Below are 17,491 nucleotides of genomic sequence, written 5' to 3'. Positions count from 1 at the left end.
CGCTTTTTTAGCTTTCACGTCCAATAGCAGAAGTAAAAAAGGCAGTTTTGCTGTTTGACATGAGAAATTTCCCTTCATCTTCAAAATGGTACATCCCTTGCGGTGTAAAACCCGGGCGGTATTGGTTTCAGCGCATCTTCACTGCGAAATGAACTGAATGATGGAAATTCAGTTCGTAGTGACTGAGTCGCCAATACAACACCGCAGCGCTTTAAATGCGGTGCTGAATGTGCGTGTTCCTTTCATCTATTCGGCTTCATTAAGATATTACTGCAAAGGCCATCATGGATGGAGTTGGTAGCAACAGGACAATGTCCTACAGCCGCTGGAGTTATGACAAGTAGGTTTTTTATTTGTTGGTTTCGATTTATTTTGGTGTCAGTGATGACTGTACGTAAAATACAGGCGTCACTGAACGAAGTCGTTTTCTGTTGCGAATGCGTCCTAAATTTAAATGCCACTAAATTTGTGTAAGGGATCTTCAGTGTTACTGCCTCATAACAGCAGGTGTATGTGATTTCGCAGAACCACGCAAAACACGTCGATCAGCTCCTAAAATGCTTTTTTGAATGGAAGTATAATTATGTGAGCTTCGAGTTAATGATTATGAACAACGTATTTATTAGACTGTCAAAGTGAGCTTTTTAAACTTCGCTAGAATCAGTCATTTTACAACGTTTGTGTATATGGTATGTATATAGTAGTGTCGTACATCACTTTATAAATAATGAATTGTATATTTATCATTTATGTGACATAATATGTAGTGTACTCTGTGTGTGGAGGGGGTGTAGTGTTTGGCTTTCAGGTAGGCTACAAGATCTAGCTATGTATAATATCAACATGAATAAATTATTAATAAAGTGTGTGCATATATATATATATATATATATATTCTTCTAAAAATCACAGTCAGTACTCTCTAAAGTGTATAGCCCTCATATCACTTAGCTGCACTCACCATCCCTTTTTTCCGTAGTGATTAAAAATTTGAGATCTGTAAACATTATACGCATACCTCTTCTGTATACACAGTGTGTGAATGAATATCACAGCCTTTAATAGGAAATATAAGAAATAACTCAGCAGCCAAAAGCTGCCCCCCCCCCCCCCCACACACACACACACACACACTTTAAGAAACCCTTAGCCAATTACTTGTTCGTTTACTTCCTGAATTTCCCATCTGACTTGAGATTGGTATTCAGTGATTGCGTCCATTGACATGACAATGAGGTCACATTTTTCCCATTGTGTATTATGGTAAGATCTATGTAACAATAGACTAAGCTTCTGCGGATGCTTCGATAAAATTTATGTCTTTTTCGTTAGCTGGGTTCTGTTCTGTAGATTGTGAATAGATCGTGAAATATACATGTGTAACGTGGCTGCTCGGCATGTCCGCCTGACCCTTTTGTCTCCTCCCTGATGAGCCACGTCTGTTGCTTGTTGCCTCTTGTTAGTCTTTGTATATTTTTGTTTGGTCAACCCCTGTCCAGTCATTGAAGTCAGTCCCCTTGTTGCCTGTGCCCTTCCCCATACTGCTCTTCCCTGTTTTGACCTATGACGTTCCTGTTTATTTCCCTGTTCTTGTCTCAACCACAGTAAAACCCTGTTTTTATTCAACAAATGCCTGCCCTCAAGTTCATTTTATGTCATGACAGAATGACTGGACTCCTCCAGTTGCCTAGCAGGTATCCCCAGGACCCTCTCAGTCTGCATGGTTTCCCTTGCACCTATCTTCTTCCCGGTGTCCGAGCCTCTCACTTGGTGATGGTTTGTGAGCAACCCACTATTCGACTCACTGAGTGAGAACAACCTGAGGAGGATGAGGACCCCGGTGTGTCTCCCGTTGTGTGGGTCGCCCCACCTGTATGGACACTGTACTGGACTTGCCATCGTGCTTAGGACGACGTGCCTGAGCTGATCCCTCCGGAGCCCAGCATCTTCAACATGGACCAGCTTGCCGCTTCCTCGCGATGTGAGGTCACTCTGCTCACCACTTCCCCGTGGCGTGAAGCATAGCTCGCCGCAGCTCCGCCTGCTGTCTCTGGAGGAAGAAGCAGAAGAAGCAAGCTGTGCCTATGGCTGCCTCCTAGCCTGACCCAGTGTCTCCAGAGCTCTGCCCAGGGGAAGCTGCCACCATGCCTCCACAGCCCAGCCTAGAAGTGGCATCTGCTCGTCGAGAGCCTCCTGAGTTCAGCCCACACATGGCCTATTTTGCCCGTCCTCACCTCTGCTGCTCCTCCAGAAGCTGTCATCGGCTCTGCTACGCCCCCAGAGGCCACGCTTCAGGCCCCCCAGCCCAGGGAGGACCACTCCGCCTGTGCTCCAGGCACTGGGCCCAGAAAAGGCTACTCCGCCCGAGTACCTGGCTCCCAGCCCAAGAGGGGTAACATCACCTGCGCCCGGTCTTGCAGCAGCCGTGCCACCTGAGCCTACTCCAACTGATGCCATTGCACATACATCCATCCTAGTTGAGAGCACACCTCCTACTAAGTTTCCACTCTGAGCAGTGTGGGCTTCTATCTCTCTCCCCTGCCATCCAGCAGGGAACCAGTGGTAGCGTCAGGTGTCCCGGCTTAACCCCGTTTGCCTCCAGGTGCCCCGGCTGTGCCTTGCTCCCCTCCTGCCATTTCGCTGGCTACACCCTGTTCATCTCCTGCCATCCCGTTGGCTCCCGCCTCATCTCCTGCCATCCCGTTGGCTCCCGCCTCATCTCCTGGTATCCCACCACTGCCCACCTCATTTCCTGTCATCACTTTGGTGGCCTCCTCACAGCCTCCTGGCTCCCAACCAGTGGTCCCCTCATCCCCTGCAGGTCTCCTCCAGGCTGGGTTGGGTTGACCTGGAAGATGCCCCACCAGAGGACTTAGAGTGGAACCCTCTGGACCTTGCCCTGTATCCCACTCCATGGGTCCCAAGTCCTGGTGCAGTCAGCGGTGTCGGCTGGGGCCCAGGAGAGGCACTGGCAGAATTTCCATCTCCTGGAGGGAGAGACGGGGTCACATTATCCACGCCAGCCAATCAGTATTTCATGCGCTTAACGTTCTCTACCTGGGCAACTCTTCTTTTGAGGCCAAGAGAATAGGACCTGCAGCACCCTCTTACTCCCTCGGCGCACTCCTGCTCTGACCCTCCAGTCCCCTCGGTGCCCTCCAGCCCTGCTGACTTTCTGAGGCCCTTAGGACCTGCTGTTCTGAAGGGCCCATCCTCACCAATGATTGGCCCATAACAGTCCAGGTGACAGGGTCGCCACCCAGCTCTCCAGGGTCCAGGAGGCTCCCCAGACATGCCCTGTATCCTCTGGTTACACCTTGGTCGCTGTCCCGTTACCCTATCCTGCTTCCATTTTGCCCTGGCCTGTATTCTCTATTGCTCTGTCCAGTGTTTCTGTCTCTTCTAACTGTTTATATAGTACAGGTATGGTGGGGTGTGGCCTATCAAAGACAGCATATATCACAATGCAGGTGAACACACAGATTATGATGTAGCATGCAACATTATTTGTAGGTCATTAAGAGTTTCTCATTGAGAGCTAAAATTGCCATTTTTGTTCAGTAGTAGGGGTGGTTAGATGATCCTTAAGGTAGCACTGTTGCCTTATTCCATGAGGGTTCGAAGCCCAGATCGTACCCTGGCTCTCTGTGGGTGGAATGCACATGTTTTTCTGTGTTACATGGATTTCCTCTAGGCATTTTGTATGTGTTGAAGTGAACTGTTCTCTCTATATTGCTCTGAGATGTGTGAATGCATGTATGGATCAGGATGTCCGGGATCTTGTACTAGATATGTGGTGGGAAAATGTAGTGATACATAGTTCTGCTTGCGTGTTCATGACTCTATTTTTTTAATTACATGCTTTGGCAAAAATGTTGATGTTTTTTGGTATGACGAATTGTCAAATGTCGGTTGCATATTTAAAATTGGTCATATATGTTGATTAGTGCCTGGCCTCGTTTTGATCACTCTGGATTAATTACAGAATTCAGTCAGTCCCAGTTTTTAGGCCAAACTGTAACCCAAAGAGTCTCCCAAAATTCTGCCAGCTGTACACGAAAGCTCATAGTTTATCTTGGACTTCCTCGTTCTCTCAGTTGCCAGATGCATGTGTCTCTAAGTAAATATCAACTGCCAGCCACATGTTGACACAAGACCTTCTTGGGACTGCAGTGAGGTTAAGTTGCCCTAGTCAGCTGGAAGGCTGGCTTATCATTATGGGTCTGCTACTATCTCTGCAGACATTTGGGAATTCTAATACCAAATTGCTCCATTTGGGGTGGCATGGTGGTGCAGTGGTTATCACTGTTGCCTCACACCTCTGGGACCCGGGTTCGAGTCTCTGCCTGGGTCACGTGTGCGGAGTTTGCATGTTCTCCTCATGTCGTCGTGGGGTTTCCTCCGGGTACTCCGGTTTCCCCCCACAGTCCAAAAACATGCTGAGGCTAATTGGACTTGCTAAATTGCCCGTAGGTGTGCGTGTGTGAGTGTGCCCTGCGATGGACTGGCCCCCCATCCTGGGTTGTTCCCTGCCTCATGCCCATTGCTTCCAGGATAGGCTCCGGACCCTCCTAAGCGGTTTGGAAAATGGATGGATGGAAATTGCTCCATTCCATCAGTCAGTGACAGATTATTATCAGAAAATGCTTGTGGTTACTACCTATCTTATGTTCTGGTTTTGGAAAGAGCTTTTGTAGCTGTAGTGACTGAAAGGAAAAGGATGGACTATCAAAGCGACCCAGATTTTGGGGGTTAATTAGGCAGCAGAATTACGGTATTAGAATAACAGGAGTGCTGCATGTGAAAGACACTGAAGATTCCTCTTCAGCTGAGCCATTAAACCTTAGTGTAAATAAAACTGAGTGGTTTGGCTCTGGTTACTTAGTTTTGTTACAGTTTCACCAAAAATTTGATCAAAACAGGTGATTGAACACAATAACTTCATTCAGTGTATTCCTTTTGTCACTCTTAGCAAATGTACTTTGATCTATAACAGAAAGTGGAACAGTCATACATAGTCAGATTGAAATCATTTATACAGTTTTATTCCATTTCAATGGTTTCATATTTCATATATGTTTCATATCTAAGCAGTTTATTAAAATGTTGTGGCATTAGCAGATGGCATATTACATACCACTTTGCCATTATATCGGTGTAATGCAATCAGATTCCAGGCATTTAATCTTGCAGTAGGTTGGCTGAGCAACATCCATCATGTTACTTGTGCTATTTTTCTGAACTAAGGTGGGTGAAATTGAGGTGAAGGACGGAATGAGGACGGTTTAGTGAGCCTTTCATGGCATCTCTTTGAGCTGCATCGTGTGCTTAGTTTTTCTTTTGGTGGCTGCCTTTTTCTCTTGTCTGCATGCTTCTTTCCCTATACTCTCTCTCCTTTGCTTCATCATTTTCCATGTTTGCATGCCTTCTGGTTCATACTGTATCATACAAATCTGTACGTATGCTAGTGAGAGATGCTGAAACAGCAGGCTCTCACTGCCCAATCCATATCACCTGCCTGGTTTATACCTCAGAAATCCGCACATGCGCAGAATAAACATGCTTATACCCCATTACATTTTCTGGCACAGCCCAATGCTTTGATGCTGCCATTTTCTACATTGTCTACATATACAGCATTGTTCATTGTATTGTTCATTGAGAACTGACATTAATGATTCTACTGAGAAAAAAACATTATTTTTGCTTGTCATTTTAAGTACTTCCTTTTGTTTCTTTCCAGTTGTGAAAACAATGTATTACCTAAACATACCATATCTGAAATATTAGTTTATATTTCCATTGACTGAAATAGCTACTATCCAGTAACATGGTATTTTGGTATACTTGGTTCACACTGAATTGAAATATTAAGTTTGAGGTATTTTGCGTTTGTTGCAGCCATATTTGTACATGGGATCAGTGAGACCAGAAAAAAATAAGACAAAATGATATAAATTTCTGTCGTGCTTTGTCCTGTTGGTGTAATCTACTAACTGCTGCAGCATAGTAGTGGCAACCATTAGGGAGAAACAGGGTCACCACCTGATTAGAGTGATTAGGTAAGGGTCACCACCCGATTAGGGTATCTGCAGTAGCAAGGCCCATAAGGTATGAGGCTCGGGGGAAGTATGTTGCTCAGTGAGTTAAACCGCTGTGTCTGTGATCAGAATGTCGCTGCTTTGAGCTCAGCTTTTGCAGAATAGTCACATGTCCGTGGGCCCTTGAAGAAGGCCCGTAACCCCGAGCTCAATGGGCACCACTGCAGGTGGCTGAAATATCTGGCTGAAAATCCCATTCTGGGCTAGTGGAGATCACTCACACACAATTCGTAAAATGAACGTGATGTCATGAATAGAAATATCAATTGCATCGGGGTTTCTAACAACCTTAGCTGCAACCATGCAACTGAACATTTCCAGCTAGAGCACTCTCTACAATTATTGGCACCCCTTAAAAAGATTTGTAAAAAGGGATAGAAAGAAATCCACCTTTTGGTGAAGCAACTTCATGTCAAACTGAAAAATTGAGAAAAATCCGACCTTTTATTAACATAAGTTTATCCAAGAAAATTTCCAAGAAAAATAAATCCTTCATCAAGAAATAATTATCTTTAAAAAAACACATATGCCATGATTATTGGTACCCCAGGAAATTATAGTAAACCCAATGTAACTGAGCATGTTTCCCCTGTAAATTTTACTTGCTTGAGTTGAGTGGAGTGAATAGAAATCTTCAAGCTGTAATCCATGACTTCCTGGTTAACAGGGATATGAACATGAGGTGACAGAGAGCCCAAAATCCCTTAGTCATCCATCAACATGGGAAAGATAAGAGAACATACAAACCAAATGTGGGAGAAGTGTGTTGACCTTCATAAGGGAATGGGTATTAAGAATAGCTACTCACCTAAAATGCCCATTTCTACTGTTAGGGCTATAATTAAAAAGTGGACAACTGGAAGTGTTACAAACCTGCTGGAAGAGGACCCAGGTTTATTTCGCCCCCACATACAGTGAGGAGGATCATAAGAGAGGCAAAAAAATCCCCAAGGATGACTGTTGGTGAACTATAAAATCAAGTAAAACCTTGGGGTTATCACGTCTCTGAAAACAGACACTCTTTTTATGCTAACAGATTATTTGGAAGGTTTGCCATAAAAAGCTTTTTTTGTCAGTTAACGACAAACATAAACACCTGGATTTTGTGAAACACTCCTCCAACTTTGCCTGGAACCAAATTAAATAGTCTGCTTAAACAAAATGGAGCTTTTTGGCAATAAACTTAAGGTGGGTTTGGCGTAAAAAGATGGATGGCAGAATGAAATGAACTTTACCCCAAATGCAAAATATGGTGGAAGTGCTGTGATGTTGTGGGCCTGTTTCTCCTCCGAAGGTCCTGGAAACCTCGTTAGGGCACATGACATTATGGACTCCATGAAATACCAGGAAATTTTAATAAAAAATTTTGCTGCCTCTGCCAGGAAGCAAAAATTGGGCCGTCACTGGATCTTCCAGCCGGACAGTGACCCTAAGCACACGTCCAAATCAAGCTTCTGCCATGACCATCTCAGTTACCTGACATGAACCCCATTGAAAACCTGTGTACTGAGCTGAAGAGGAGAGTGCACAAGAGAGGACCTAGGATCCTGGGTGATCTGGAGAGATTCTGTAAAGAGGAATGGACTCAGGTGCCCTGCTTTGTATTCTCCAGCCTTATAAAATGTTATAGGAGAAGACTCTGCTGTTATACTGGCAAAGGGAGGTTGTACAAAGTATTATAAGCAGGGGTGCCAATAATCGTGGCACATGTGTTTTTGTTAAAGATTTTTTTTAATTATTTCTATTAATTTATTTCTTGATGAAGGATTTGTTTTTCTTGGAATAAATTTATGTTAAAAGACTGGATTTTTCTTAATTTTTCAGTGTGACATGAAGCTGCTTCACCAAAAGGTGGATTTTTTTCTAACCCTTTTTACAAATCTTTAGGGGGGGGGCAATGATTGCAGAGGGCGCTGTATGTACTGTAAGATTCTAACGGAAGCTTCTGGGAAACACACCCCAGGTTGGGTTGTGAAAATGTCATTAAACAAAGTGGTACAAATCGGGCACTGTCATCAAATATGCCGTAAAGTGAAATGCTGCGCATACACAGACGTGCAAGGTAGAAAGTGGGTTGCTGGTGGTACGGATTGGGTAGTTACAACAGGAGTCCAGCTACAGAACTCCACAGCTTCACGATTTGCAGCTCCGCTGGAAGAACCAATAAAATTTCAGAATACTGCATTGTTCTCTGAGAGAGAATTTGTTGTCAAATGGAAAATTTGCTGTCAAAATAAAAGCTGACAGAAGTATTTAATCATTAAGCATATGTTTGTTATGATAGAAATATAATGTACGTAGACAGTTTTTTTTATGTTACAATCAAGAATACAGAACCATACCAGAGAAACAATGAGAAATACAAACCTGAAAACAAGACTTCTTTTTCAAATGCTAACTCTAAACCTAACTAGTAATATTAGATTGCATTTGCATTAAGTGAACATTTTAGTGGTATAATTCCATAACATTTACATGGTTTTGAAATGACACTTTGAAACTGCTTAATTTTTCCTCAGATTTTTCAGTAGTGCTCATTATTTGTCAAAACACTCTTATTTTCAACTTCAAACCATACTAGATAAATTCATGGGACATAAATGCAGAATTTGATTGGTATTTCAGCAGACCTCTGAAATCGGATACAATTTCCGGTTTCCAAATTATGTAACATAAACACACAAGCAGGATTGGTTCCTCAGCAGAGCTGTGAATTACGGAGTCGTGCGGAGTTGCGAAGTTGAACGTCTAAAACGCCCATGAGCAAGCTAGGTGGGAGCAAAAATGTGCACTGTCTGGCAAGGAGTAGGGAGGGCGTAAAAACTTGGGTTATCTGGGGGTCCCTGAGGACTGTACGCTACCTGTGATGGGCCTACTGTGATTCTGACCAAGATAAGAGTTTAGACAGTGGATGGATGAAATTCTCAAGATGGCATAAAGCTATATTCCGTGGTCCACAGCTAGTCCACAGACATGGAAGGCCTTTCACTATGTAGACTTATTGGTGGAGCAGCTGAATGTTTGAACAGATGCTCTGCACCCCTCAACCCCACAGGCTCCCAAGTTAAGTGGACCCTTTTGAGCAAGTGCTGAACAGGCATGACTATGGGCTTCTCTTGGTGATATTGAACCAGAGTAGGAGCTAAACGGCCAACAGGTCACTCTGCTTACATTGAGTTTGTTGTGCAGAGTTTGGTGTGATTTTGGGTTGCAGGCAGAAATGTCTCACGTGGAATGTTATGGGAAGCTACAGAGCTGACATAGAAACCAAGTTTGATCAGCAGCACTGTCATAGTGAGCAGCCAGGTTCTCACCTGCTCAGTTCGTCTTTTTGTAGTTAATTAACAGACAGTAATATCCATCTATCCATCTGCCTTCTAGCTGATTATTCCCATTATAAGGGCCCTAGAGCTTATCCTAGGTACCATCTTGGGCAGAAAAAGGCACAGGCCTAGGATAATATTTGTCATGTACATTATATGCATATAGTACTTGTAAGATGGAAGGTTCAGAGACATATTTGATTGAGGGCAGTATGTATAACATACATGTATGACCCATTGAGTCTCTCAGCCGTCCAGCTATACGAATGCATAGTATTTCACTGAAGTGAGTTTCCTTGTTTTTCCTTGAAACTTTAATGCAGAATCATTCAAAATCAGGGAAAATGAACCTTGTCTGACATCCAGAATATGCTGCCTCTGACTAAAATATCAATGTTTGAAGCTTAAATTGAACATTTTTGTTGCTGACTAGTTGCCATATGCAGCAATGGGATGTATGCTCAGATAGCTGGGTAATGCGATATTGATTTCCTTAATATATGCAACCTGTTTGTCTGTAGTAGGTGCAGCAGTGTGTCTGGGGTCTGTGGCATAAGCACTGGGGTGTTGAGGGTTGCATGCTCTGCAGTCCCAGAGCCCTGGGCAGAGAGGGGAGGCTGAGGTGATGTGATGAGTTAGTGAGAGGTTAATGTCAAACCTCTCTGCCCCTGCAGCATGCATCTCTCTTTAAAAAAGGAACATGAAGTGACAGATAAGGCCTTCCGTCTCTCTACTACCCTCAGCGGTGCTAATTTATGTGCTCTAGTCATGTTTAAGTTTTTTGGTTGTCAAATATCACTCTGTGTAATTTTGGGCAACTGTGCAAACACTTTTTCCGTGTGCAGCTCAGTAGGAAAGATCTCTGATCGGAATCCCACATGCAAAGGGGGTTTCGCCACTGGGCCCAGAGCAAGATCCTGAACACCCACTAGCTCCAGGGAATGTCTAACTTCACTTTTTCAAAAATGTACACGATTTGCGTAGAAGTATCTGCTAAAGAAATAAGATGTACATTACATTTGTTGCATTGATGATTGTTATAAACTGTTAAATATTTGTTTTTTAGGCAAGTTATTATTTTCTAACTATGTTACAGTATGTTTTGAAGATTATTTAATTGCAAAAGCCTACTGTAGATATACTGGAAGGGGGCAGGCCTACTTACCTCTATCAGTTTAGACAGGGAGAGAAAATGCCAGAACCCTGGAAGATGGCCGAGCGATACAGGCTTTAGATTGTGCCGATCAGGGCCGGTTATGTTCTGCGGAGGGCCAAACCTGAACCTCACCATGTCAGTAGGGGCCATTTCTTAACAATCGTTCCCATGGCCCATGAAAGCTACAGTAGATGGGCTAATTTTTATACGAGTGTATGGAAGTAGCTGCTATATTCGAAGTTATTCACGGGACTTTATAAAACATGACCCTTTTTTTCATTTAAATGATTGTGTGAGCCAGTAAAAACGGTGCCTGGGGATGGATATGGCCTGTGGACTGGCTTTTGCTCAGGTCCGATGTAAAAGCTCATCAAGCATAGACCTGCAGACTGTGCGTAACTAAGCTCATTCAATCTGTGTTTAGAACTGTATGCTCTTTGCTTTCCTTTATTTTTGAAGTCTTATGCTCTTGAAGCCATACTAAAAAAATCAGAAATGGGTTTCAGCGCAGCAAACACATGACAGCCTTTTTCTACTCTATTGGCATGATTAAGTAAGAAGGCTACAACGGCAAGGACTGATTTCTCCCTGGAGCACAGTGAGTCTGCATGAAAAGGCAATAAAGAGAATTGCTGTCAGGCATTGTCTAACATCCAGAAAATGCTTACTCCACATCTGAGAGTCCCGAGAAGCCAGCCCTCTACTGCAGGGCAGATTTGCTCCGGTCATCAAAACATGCTTTTGATTTGATAAAATTTTCTCAGAGATGAAACGGCACCCTGGGGAGCATGGCCATGACACTGCATTGCCAGGAATGTTTATATTTATAAGGTAATTGTCTTTTATGAAATATCTGTTGGATTATAATGTTATTTTATGTTCCCATTATCATTGGTTTATTTGTCTAAATGTAGGTAAATTAAACCAGCGAAGAAATCAATTGAGAAATTATAGTTTAATTTCATTAAATCATTAATTCAGTCCATTAAGCACACTACTCAGTGTTATTGCGTTGCAATGGATTGCACAGCTACAGTAATTCTTACCCTAAAGAGCTTCACCTCAACTAATGTAATTTATGAGCACACAGTCTTAGGAAATTAATTCTTAACCTTTTGCTCATCATCACTCTTTCTCACTTACTTCCAGTAATTTTATACTGAAGAAGGAACTGTTTGGTCAAAACTGTAAATTCGTCATGTTTTAGTCACTGTGATCAAATCAGTTCTGGAATCAGTTCTGTTTGTCTCATATCGGTCCCCACAAAGCATCTTCCAGGACCTTAGTCACATGTGCAGTGTTGCTTTTTTTTCCTGTTTTACTGGGTTTTTATACTGAAAATGGAGCCACTGATGTTAATACTGTAGCACCGGGCAGACTGGGGCATCGCGAGAGCAGCAAAGGACAAGGAGACTTGCTTGCCAGAACAGAACACGCTCTTTATTATTGTCCTGAACAGGAGTGAAATACACACAGTGGAAACACAAGGTGGTCAGACGTCGACACGCGGTCAGACACGTGGTGGGAGAGTTATACCAGAACACGTGAGGATCGGACGGGATGCATACAAGTCATGGGCAAACACACGCTCAACAAGAGGGAAATGCAAACATTAAGCTAACAGCACAGGGTCGACTGGTTTCCTGCACCCCTACATCAATTAGGGTTAAAATCTGTGCTTAAAGACCCAACGGCTGCATGATTTTGCCAACCAGGGCGATTCGAACTGTGGCCTTCTGGTGATGGACACAGTGTCATAAGTCACTGAACCAAAGTCCATGCTGATGAAGATTGATGGTGATGAATGTGTTTTATTCTGCAGAAACAGGCCAGAGGGCGGGGCAGATATGATTCAGCTGAGATCTATCACGAAGGAACGGAATCGGCAAGAGGTCTGACTCAAAGGCGGGGATAATGCTATAGATTTACAGCAGGATATCTAATGCTAAGTCAGGGGAAAGCTGAGTGCTGTCCTGGAGCAGCTTTGCGCTGCTCCTGTACCTAGCTGGGTAACAGTACTCTGACTGATGGGTCTAGTCATTAAGTGGGAAAGGAGAATAACAGCAAATGTGTCTTTATTTCGTGTGTTTTGTTAGACTCAGCAAAGCTCTGTGTCAGCTATGTTTCATCTGTACTGAAACGTAGCTCTAATGCATTTAGTGCTTCGTGCGCCTACACTGTTAGAGTCAGTGCCTTTGAAAGGGTTTACAGGTTAATGGTTACAGGCTGAGCAGAGATCGTTCGCCTGTCCATACAGGGACAATGTGTCCGTGGAAAAATGTTTCGATTGAGACACAAAAACTATATGCTTTTTTTAAAAAATATCAAATTTGTGGTAAAAAAGTGTGTTTTGATCAAAATGTCCATGAAAATCCAGTATGGTGTTGCCCCCTGAGACCAAAGCTACCATTGCGAGAGGTTCTCCCTCATTCACCATAGCAGTCACAGGATCTAAATGGACCATAGTCTGCTTTATCCCTGAAACTTGGGTGCTGGCTCAGTTACTGTCATTTAGCATGGAGCCTGCGTGCTGTGTGTTCTCTGTGGACAGAAGTATGGACAAGGCCTTGATGGACAGCGTCCCTCAGGGCCTGGCTCAGGGCAAACCTAACCCTATCCCCAATCCTATCCCCAACCCTAAGCCTAACCTTAGCCCTGACCTTGCTACAGTGTGACATTAGATGGTTTGCATGTGTCCTGCTGCTGAAGCCCCACATTGTGTTTCCTGCTGAAGTCATGAAGACCAGCATACAGTAACTTGTTAATTAATGAGAGATCGGAAAACTAGCCTGCCACTGGCTGCATGTGTTTTATATAGGGCTCTTTGACTCAGCATGCAAATATGTGCAATTAATAGCTGTGCATGCTTGTTAATGGAAACAGCTTCTTCCTACCAACAGTGAATCATGTGGCTGCAACTGAATACGTAGAGAATGACAGGACAGCATCAGGAGGCCGTTACTGTCTGGCTTAGCATTAGAAAGGCTAAGATGCATGATCAAAGTTGTTTTGAATGTGGTCTGATTGTTCCTGCCAGACCTGCCGTCTCTAGCATCTCCAAAATCTTTTTCCAGGACTTTTCACACTACAGTGTCTGCAGAGAATGATGCCATAACCTGACCACCTTTGTATTGAGGGAGGACAGAGGAGAATGGCCAGACTCATTAAAACTAGCTGGAAGGCCATAGAATTGGATGATAAAATTGAGTGTGGTGCAGGTATCGTTTGGGTGTAGCTGCTGGCCGTACCTTACAAGAAGTTTAAGATATTGCTAATAATTATTTATAATGACTGTCTGCTGATATGATTGATACCAGATTTATGTAGGCTGGGCAAAAATCCTACGACGAATTTGGAAAATCCTGTTTTCAGGCTCATACAAAATAGACCAAAATGCAAAGAGATACAAGCAAGTTTTGTATGTTTTTTGATTTGGCAGAAGGTACTGAATTGGGACGGCGAGAAATTTCAACTGTAAGCTTGACAGTTCAGGAGAAGCAAGCAGAAATGCAAAAGGTGTCACTGTAGCACCCCCATCTGGCAGACTAGGGTTCCCTTCCCAGGGAGGGCTGTGGCTCGGTAGAGAAATGGATCATCCAATTTTGGTTCAGACTGGTGATTGTTAAGCCTGTCAAATGGCTGATTTTCATTGGCTGATGGTGCCCAGGGTTTTACGATATATGGCTGCAATAGTACTGTACATGGCAGACCTCAGGCTTTGTCATGGTACATATGTCCCAAATTTCACTTGGATTGGTCACGAATGTCAAGAGATATAGGCAGTTTTTACTTGTAGATAAATTACTTACTTAATTACATAATTAAATCACTTTTATTGTCACATGGGGTGACTGGGGTGGCTGGGTGCCTGGGGTGGCTGGGGTCCTCGACGATTTTTGCAGCTTTCCTCCGGCACTGCCTGGGGTAGGCGATCTGCAGGGGTGGAAACTCCCCTCTGGTGACCTGTGATACATCCACCTGGTATAGAAAGCTGCACAACTCCCGGCCGCAAAGCACTGCAGAGGGTGAAGCGTTCTGCCGGATCAGTCATCGGAGGGGAGTTACCACCCCTGCAGACCAGGAGCAAGCAGCCATTCGGGTGTGTCAGTCTTCATGTGTTGCAGGGAGACCCAGAGGGACAACTGCTCACTCAAAAATGGAGAAAATGAGACTGAATAAATTGTTTAGTTTTTTTGAAAAAAATCAAGTTTATTAATAATAACTTTATTATTGCATAACTTTATGTTATATAATGGGAAAAGGCATGGTAAGGCATGGAGAGAATGAAATAAGCACCACACTAACCTTACAGCATTACATCACCTTCTCGCTCCTCTGTGGTTGGTCTGGTAATGTTTATTACCAACCCTGTTTATGTCTGACATTTGTGGACATTTTCACTCATTTCAATCTCACCGAAAACGCCTCTAAATCATTTCAATCAATGTAAGAACAGCTCTTATGCCATAATGAATCCCCTGGACTTCTGTTGCAGTCTTTGTATGCCCAGTGAAGAATAATTAGAGTGAGAACACAGCACAGACTTGGGGAAGGTTCCTGTTATCGTTGTAAGGTCGCAGCACCCTCCACCTGCTCCAAGTACACCTTGGTGTCACCACTGTAGTGTTGTGGAGTTCTTGTGGCAAGTGGCAAGGGTGCCCCTTGAGATTTTGGGCATATCATATTGGGCCCCCAACTCAGATCAATCGAATTATGTTAAGCTTTAGGGCCCCTGTCACTCAGGGGCCCTTGGACTCATCCTAATTTCCCCCCCTTCACTGTGCCCCTAGTAAGAGATTCTCCTGGTCAGCAGAGATGGCAACATGCCTCATCGCTACCCGGAATCTCATCCAACCAGAGGACTTGTTGTGGTCTGCCTGTTGAGCCTGTTGCCATGGTGAAGAGTGTTGGTGGAAATGAGAGCTGACAGTAGGTCTGTTATGCTGAATAGTTTCCCTATTAAGGGGAAGGCTTTGGGGGCTGTATCACTGCTATCACTAGTATATCGGTATATCTTGTATGAGTAACTGTAGCTCTTGATCCATATTCAAGTATTTTGTGGGGTATACAGGCACTTTATGTTCATCTTTTTGTGAACTATAAAATGTGCAATTAATCTATAAATTATATAACCATGTGAAAGCTGTAAGGACATGTTAAATGTATTAGGGGTAAGCAGATTACACTGCTCACTCAGTGTCGATGCTCAGCACTTTGATATAATGTAATATTTTCATACTGTATATACATATGGGGAAAAGGTCCCTATATGTTAGACTGTGATGCCTGTTAGACATGGAGTGTAAATATTAATATTAATTCCTGAGGCAGCTACTTAGCCCTGGTGAACATTATGAATAATTCTAAGATTTTTTTATGTATGATTTTATGGATTATGTATGTATGGTGGACAGAAGATGATCGAAGCAGACATTCTTTGAAAATTCTCTTGATAAAAGTTTGAAGGTTAAATTCACAATGTAGTTTCTCCAGTTTGCCTTCTACAAGTTATTACATACATTTTAGTCAGGTTTTGTCCCAGCCCTTCAAAGGTTCAGAAGTAAGTTTGCTCAGTGCCCAGGCTTCAGTAGCTGAATCAGCAATGGCCACTCCTTCATGAAGAACATTTATTTGTACGTTCTATGAATTATGTTCATATGCATTTTATATTTTTTTGCATTATTTGTAAATTTTCTTGTCGATTCCCATCTGGAAAATGTGGCAAACCTCTTTGTGTATTTTTGACTGATGTAGGCTTCGTAGAAAGCGTTACCTATGTTTTTACATTATCTATGAAACAGTTTCATTCCAGGGCTGAAAACAAATATATAATATCGGTTTTGTTTGCATCCTCTGATCTTGTGTTATGTCACTGCTTTAATATCGTTTCTTTCCTTTCTCCTCTGAGGGCTATTTAGCACTGACAGAATGGACTGAACAATCTTCTGGGAAATGTGTGTTATACTCGTCAGGCTATTCTGTGTTTAAAATGCAGACTTGAATTCAGGCTGGCTTTGAAAACTCGAGGAGATAACCTTATGACAGACTGATGGAAAAAAGTAATAATACAGAATATTTTTGCGGGGATGAAGATCTTTGAAGAAGGTATCAAAGGTGGTGAAGATCTTTAGCTACAGAGATGACCTGTTGAGTTTGGTTGTTCCTTTTAATGTGTGATTTAATGAGAAAACAAGTACAGCTTCTAACAGGCTGGCTGACACTGGTGCCTGGAGTCTGCTGCACCTTGTAGGCCTTTAATTTGCTGTGGGCATCGATCAGTGTGGGGACTGTGGGGAGCAGGGAGTGGGAAACACGCCTGTGGGGGGTTAGAAGCACCTTATTAGAGAACAGAAAGACACAAATTACTAGCCATCTTCTCACTAATGATACTTCTGTGATAAGGGTTATGAATTATTGCATTTCAGGTTTAACAACAGTATAATTACCTGTATTTTAAAACAGGCGAAATTATCTAAGCTAGAGGGACTCGAAATTATTTAAGCCATATTAATAAACTGCCCTGGTATTTTCCTTTTCATCTGTTGTGTAGCCATTAGTCATTATCTGTTTACAATAATGCCATAAATCTCAGCAGACTGACTACCACAGGTTCTGCACTGGATAATCAACCCGCTCCTATTTTTCCACCCATTTTTCTATTGTGTGGCCTGGCTGAATTATTAAAGTGTGTACGCCCTCAAGTGGCCAAATCGGAAAACGCACAAACCACAATATGAAGCATCAGTCTGCTCCAGTATTCATAAAGCTAATGGTAAAGCAATTTGTGGTTGCTTAAGGTACTCCTCAAACTCAAGATTTCTATAGATACACTATCCTAAGATGTACTCGTATGTCATATTGCTATTTTACAATCCAAATTTTGGCTTACAGGAAAATGTTTCGAATATAAA

The 17,491-nt window shown here is 43.0% G+C and overlaps 1 protein-coding gene across 2 annotated transcripts in view; it reads left to right on the top strand.

Moving 5' to 3' along the window:
- The first annotated feature begins 216 nt into the window (after positions 1-216).
- The window catches only part of LOC125751902 (tubby protein homolog), a 48,379-nt gene continuing 31,104 nt past the window's right edge, over positions 217-17,491 (top strand). Inside the window, exon 1 of one of the 2 annotated variants that reach the window (XM_049031313.1) lies at positions 217-340. In XM_049031313.1, the coding sequence (XP_048887270.1) occupies positions 285-340 (56 nt within the window). In that variant the 5' untranslated portion in view covers positions 217-284. The remainder of the gene's footprint in view (positions 341-17,491) is intronic. The other variant, XM_049031314.1, reaches the window with a different exon arrangement.

Source organism: Brienomyrus brachyistius, chromosome 11 (assembly GCF_023856365.1).
Source record: "Brienomyrus brachyistius isolate T26 chromosome 11, BBRACH_0.4, whole genome shotgun sequence".
Classification (NCBI taxonomy): Eukaryota; Metazoa; Chordata; class Actinopteri; order Osteoglossiformes; family Mormyridae; genus Brienomyrus; species Brienomyrus brachyistius.
This window is presented reverse-complemented; position numbering and strand designations above follow the sequence as displayed.